A 6,522-nucleotide genomic window follows, 5' to 3' on the forward strand; every position below is an offset into this window, starting at 1 on the left:
ACCAGGGGCTGCACCTAGGGATTGGGCCTGCCCTCTGCCACCCGGGAGCGGGCCTAAGCCAGCAGGTCATTATCTCCCGAGTGGTCCCAGACTGCGAGAGGGCACAGGCCGGTCTGAGGGACCCCCTCTCCTCCCCCGAGTGCAAAAATTTTTGTGTACCGGGCCTCTAGTCTATATATATAAAAGCCTAAGCAACCAGCTGACCAGCCAATAGCTGTGACACGCAATGACCACCAGGGGGCAGATGCTCAACATGGGAGCTGCCGAGCTGCGGTGACTTGGTAGCTGTGGTGACTTGGTAGCTGAGGTTCTCGAATAACACACCCATAACCAGAGAGGAGGGAGCCCGATTCCAGGGTGTATCACCTGAGACCTTCCCTCTCACAATCCGGGACCCCTCAGGGGATGTTGGAGAGACGGTTTCAGCCCAGTCCCCGCAGGCCCGGCCAAGGGACCCTACCAGTGCAAAAATCCGTGCACCAGGCCTTTAGTACTGATATAATGAAAAAACATAATCTAAGCACAGAGAATAAGAACGAATATACTCTATCTCTCACTAGGCTCATTGCCCTGCTTCTCTTTATTTGGTATCCATTTTTTAGGCCCATCTGCTCATGCTGTCATAGGTGCCAGTGGGCATTGGTTTTTTGGGTTTGGTGGGGTTTTGTATTTTGTTTCTTGGGGTTTTTGGTCTTTTTGTGTGTTTCTTTAAAGTTGCTTGTCATTTTAACTATGGCATACTTAAAGTTACATTACAGCTTAATGTGACTCTTAAATCTTGTTCATAGTGATGAGAATAAAATGGTGAACCAGATATACAGGGTGGGTAAAAGCAGGTTTGCAGTTGTGAGTACACGAAACAGAGTTTATTCTTGTATCATTATTTATTAATTATTGTATTACTTATTTACATTACAACAATAAACCTACTTTTGCCCACCCCTGAATCTGGCCACTGCCCTGAGTGAGGAGACAAGAAAATTTGCTGTTAGATAGTTATAAGGCATAAGAAGAAGAAAAAAGAGTACACTGATAGGAAATGTGGTTAGGGTTTGGCAAGAGGGCATTGCTTTAGATAGGGTAGCCAGAAGAGATCCTTTCAAAATCATAATATTTAAGCTGGAACTTGAAGGATAAGAAAAATAATGGTCCAGGTAGAGGAAGCAACATGTGTCTGGTTCCTTAAAGGAGCTTCATTCACATTTTCTTTCTGTGCTGGTTTAAGCCTTAAAGATGACTGATCTAACTTGGTACCATAATGGTTATGACTTAATACAGTTCAGCACCCAATAGTAGTCACCCCTTCAAGTTATAACTTAAATCTTGATCCCTGAGCCGGAATATTGCATTTAGTCTCAATTATCTGATGTATCTAAATACTTCTGTAGAGGGAACTCTAATATGTGTTAGCTCCTCTCCCTTCCTGCTTGTCAACATTATTGGGAATGTGTTTGCTGGGCATCTCTTCCCCTCCCCACGACCAGAGGAACAGGTTTTGGTGTGGAGATAGGTAGGGCATAATCAAAAAAATACCCTTGTCTCCAGACCTACCCCTTTTCTCTCTATTAAGACTCTCAGGGGTCCCTGCCTCCTTCTGAGGATCTTCCAATTCAACTGCTTGTGTTCAGGTCACTTCAGGAATGTTGCCAGGATACTTCTTATTAATTTGCCTTGCCCACAAGGCCTTCCCGTTGTTTTCCTTTGTTTCTTCATCCGAAATCTCTCTGACTCTTCACCGCATGTCTTCATCAAGAAGTTGCTCTGGTTGATGCTAAAAAGTGTATGGGGTGGGGGGGAGGTGGAGTGAGGGGGTGACTTGATTGAAGTATTTGGGAATGCCTCTGATTTCCTCTTTGGCGTTTCTCAGGTAGTGGTTCTCCCAATGGCCAGCAGTTGTGAGGAAGGCTTTGGTGGCCAGAACAAGATGTGGCCTTGGCCTGCTGCTGAACTGGTAGAGGAGGGTTTGTTGTTCTACCCATGGCTGGCACCTTTAGAGAGTAACAGGACACGTGGTTCCAGGAGTAATTAATTAAGACATAGTTTGTTTCCCTGGTCTCAATTGAAGTTACTGCCTTACAAAGTACTTTTTTCCTGGCAATAATAAGAATAGTAGGAGTGAGGACCTTTGGAACTTCTCTCTGTGGCTTCATTTTTTCTCTTATGGGTAAAATGAGAGTGTTGGTATATAGATGACCTCTAAGGTCCCTTTTAGTTCTAATATATCATGTTTCTATTTTAAACCATGTAGTAGTTTTGTCTCTAATATTTGGCATACACGTGTTTATATTGGAAATTGTCCCAGTATGTGAGTTTGATACATATGTGGAAATTTGTAGCCCTACTGTTTGAGCTGGATACACTCATTTCAGAATGCTGGGTTATACCACCAGTATCTCTGACTGAAAGCTTGGATGCTGTTGAAAGCAGCAGTACTAAATACCCTGAGAATAAATAATCTAACCAACCTGAGTTATCTCCAGAGAAGGATGACCATATATTGGTGAAAATTGTGGTGAATCTCTTGAAAATGTGTTTTTCACTTTGTCAAACGCATCAAATTGTGTTGCAATAGCACTGTGCTGTGTAATTCTGAGTTCTGTTGCTCTCTAACTGGCCCCTCCTTGTTTTGCAGGAGTTATTGTGACAATCTTGGTTACCATCCACTAAGTGCTGCTGACTTTGGAAAGATCATGAAAAACGTCTTTCCAAACATGAAGGCACGTCGTCTGGGCACGAGAGGCAAATCGAAATATCCTTTACCAGAATGGTTTTTCGTAATCTAAGTTCCCACTTATTACAGAGCATCTCCTGTTGTGTTTCAACGACCAACTATAATTAGAAATAAATTTGAATCTATAAGTACAAACAACTCAAAAGAACTTAGTAGAATAATTGCAAATATTATTTTCCCAGCTATTTACCAAACTGTAAGAGAGATAAATAATGGTCATTAAGTTTATGATAGATTTCACCTTATTCTGTCATTCTAATGTGTCTGATCTTTTCTTCAATAGTGAGAATGACCGAGGCATGCCACAGTACAGCAATTATAAATTATCAATAAAAGTGCAGAAAGGTGTTAGCTTACCTTCACTCCTTCCTCTCATTTAGAAGCATAGGATCTCCTTTGCAAAATATATAACATTAAAAAAAAATGTCTTAGGGAACTTATACTGGAAGACTACAGCTCTCTTTATTTTTCAGCCAACTGTTTAAAGCGAGGTCCCTCTTGTGATGGAGAAATACTTAGGAGCAAACAGAAATAAGGAAATGAAAATTAAGGATTTATTAAAGTTCTCCCTACTCTTGGAAGAAGGTAGAGGGTCTCTGTATCATATTAGAAGTCCTTCATCTCTCTCTGCTCGGCTCCTGGCCTTTTTCACAGCATAAAAATTCACTGCTATGGAAGAGAGGAGAGGAAGGGGAAGGTGGAAGGCTGCTTTTCTAAAGTGGTTCCAGGTGTTCTTTAACCACTTGTTACATGACCTGCCCTTGTTTTCTGAGTACAAACAAAAACATCTTGATGTGTCTTTGGCATGTTGCAGGTGATAATCCTGTGTGTTTCAGTGGAAAAAGGGAAATGAAAAGGTTAAAGCCCTTGTGACACTCAGAGTTGTTTCTGTCCTGGTGCCCTGGGCTGAAGTTTCCTTTCTCGGTTCCAGGTTTCCATCTGGGTATTTCTTTCCTTCTGACCTGTTTGTTACTGGTGGCTGACACAGCTTATTAGAAACATTTATTCATTAAATTTATAACAGATGAGAATTATTTTGTTTTATTTAAGACAGTAACATTCTGCAGACTATTCCCATTTCAAAGGAGTAAAAATCCCGAGTTTATAATATTAAAGTTTTTCTTACTGAAAACTCAAAGTAGATGTTATTTCATTCTGATTTTATTTTCATTTCATATATGGTTACTTGTCAAGTGCTAATTATATAAGCAATTCATTTAATTTGGAATACTTGAGACCTTAACTGTTCATTACATATTGCTACAGTGGACTAAGAAAAAAAGCTTTTGTTCATATGCCAACACTGCCCAATCTTGACTTTCACAAAACTGGAGATGGGGTAAGAATTCTGCCTTCTCTTTTTAATAAGTTGAATTGTACCTTAAAATCAACATTGAAATGCATACTGCATAGTCTCATTTAGATAAAACCAGGGACCAGGAACTCTGCCTTTTACAGAATAAGTGAGAAAAAAAGTCAAAAGTGACTGAAAAATGTTAGTGTATATGACTTAAGTCAACATGACTTCTGAAATTAGGGAGAGCAAGATAGATCTAAACTTACTGATATGTACATATATCTAAAATATATGTATTGTCAGGAGAATTATTACATTTTAGTAATATTTGTATTATAAATGTTTTCAGAATAGGAAATATGACTACTGGTATAGTTTTATTGATATCAGAATAGGTTTTATAAACATCAAAATATCTGTTAGTCTTCATATATGCTTACAAGCATTTTAAAAAATATATATTTTTATTGATTTTAGAGAGAGGAAGGAAGAGAGAGAAACATCAATGATGAAAGAGAATCATTGATCAGCTGCCTCCTGCAGGTCCCTTAAGGGGATCGAGCCTAAAATCCGGGCATATACCCTGACCTAGAATTGAACCGTGACCTTCTGGTTCATGGGTTGATGGTCAACCACTGAGCCACACCAGTGGGGTTTACTGGTAACAAGCATTTAAATGTTATATTCACAAGCTGCTGATGGCTGTGTGCCAGTGAGTACAGGCATAGGCCCTTTACCTACAAGACTGATATGCCTGCCGACAGGTCACTTCATGATTCTTTCACCTGACGGACTTAGATCTTCTAATTAAGAATACTTATCTTTAATGTGCTTCAGTTTAATTACTCTGGACTTTCTCCTAAAAGTTAACGTTTTCTTTTCCTTTTGTTTAGTTGGAAGCTGCTGAACCTTCTGGGCAGCTTCAAAATATTGACGAGGAAGTCATTTCTTCTGCTTGCCGTCTTGTGTGCGAGTGGGCCCAGAAAGTGTTAAGCCAGCCATTTGACACAGTCTTGGAATTAGCCCGCTTCCTTGTAAAAAGTCATTATATTGGCACCAAGTCAATGGCAGCTCTAACTGTAATGGCTGCAGCACCACCAGGTACAAAATTATTGTTAACAAGGCAAAACTGACAGAGGTGTTACTGTCTTTGGAGTGGGTAGCAAAAAAAGTTTAGCTAAAGAACTTCTTTGTCTTTTTAGTATTCATGAGTTCACTCTTACTTCACTTAACACTAAATTTATATGGGTTTGTTGAGCCAACAAAAATAGTAATAATAACAGTCCTTCTATTTTAAAGCATAAAGCTATAGTTATTTATATTGCTCTTCTGAGATATGAGACTTTTAAGATTTCCCACTTGATAATTAACTTTTCCATTGCTGTTTTAAAATTTAAAGAGTACATATATGTAATTTTAAGTATATATGTGTACCTAAATTAGTAAATATTAGATAAGATTAAATTTTAAAATTACTTGAAAGACAACTATCCCAGAAACTAATGCTTATTAAAAAAAACTGATCTCTGGACAATGTGAGAGATGCCTTAGTCTCACAAAAAATAAACTCTATTTCTGATCATAAATTCCTAACTGGGCAGGTCATGGTGGGTATTCATGCCCCAGGCCTATAACTTCTTTAGTAAATGGTTTTAAGTCAGATCTAGGTCATCTAGGTTAACACACCTTTGAAATAGTTGAAGTAATACCTTGGACGGGGGTACTAACCCTCAAGAGAGCACGTAATCTTGTTAATGCTCCTATAATTCAGTCTCTACCTTGCTTTCTCCCACCTCCGTGCAGTTCCCTCCTTAATTTCACATGCATAAAAGAAGCTGCAGAACTGTTATTCTCCCAGAGTAATTTGCTCCCCTGCATATGTGGTCAGTTTGGCTCAAATAAACTCAAAAATCAAAAAAATAAATAAACTGTATGAAACATTACTATAAAATAATAAGAATGGTTTTTAATATGCAAATGAGCATTCTCATTCAAATAGAAATTTTAGAATTGATAGTTTTAGGAATTGACAATATCAGAATAAATTACTTCTTCCTAAATTAATGGTTATGTAAACTATCAGATTAAAATTTTTAAATGTCTCATTTCAGTCATACCTTATAAGCCTAAAAATGAGTAATTTGTGTTATTACTCTAGGAAATTATAATTTCCAGGGGGAAAAAAAGTGTTAACATGAAACTTGTTTTCCAGAGATGATTCTTCTGATTGTTTATTGTAAACTAGTGGCCTGGTGCACGAAATTCGTGCGGGGGGGCGGGGGTTGTCCCTCAGCCCGGCCTGCACCCTCTCCAATCTGGGACCCCACAGGGATAGGGCCTAAACCGACAGTTGGACATCCCTCTCGCAATCTGGGACCACTGGCTCCTAACCGCTCACCTGCCTGCGTGCCTGCCTGATCGCCCCTAACCACTCTGCCTGCCAGCCTGATCGCCCCCCCCTTTCTGGCCTGATCACCCCTAACTGCCCCCCCTT

General features: G+C 39.4%; 1 protein-coding gene across 1 annotated transcript in view; it reads left to right on the forward strand.

The window, feature by feature from the left end:
* The window catches only part of RFX7 (regulatory factor X, 7), a 66,048-nt gene that overhangs the window by 49,742 nt on the left and 9,784 nt on the right, over positions 1 to 6,522 (forward strand). Inside the window, exons 4-6 of the mRNA XM_005880110.2 lie at positions 2,633 to 2,749; positions 3,986 to 4,070; positions 4,922 to 5,129. Coding sequence (XP_005880172.1) covers positions 2,633 to 2,749; positions 3,986 to 4,070; positions 4,922 to 5,129 — 410 coding nt within the window. The remainder of the gene's footprint in view (positions 1 to 2,632; positions 2,750 to 3,985; positions 4,071 to 4,921; positions 5,130 to 6,522) is intronic.

The sequence above is a fragment of the Myotis brandtii genome, unplaced genomic scaffold (assembly GCF_000412655.1).
Source record: "Myotis brandtii unplaced genomic scaffold, ASM41265v1 scaffold626, whole genome shotgun sequence".
Lineage (NCBI taxonomy): Eukaryota > Metazoa > Chordata > Mammalia > Chiroptera > Vespertilionidae > Myotis > Myotis brandtii.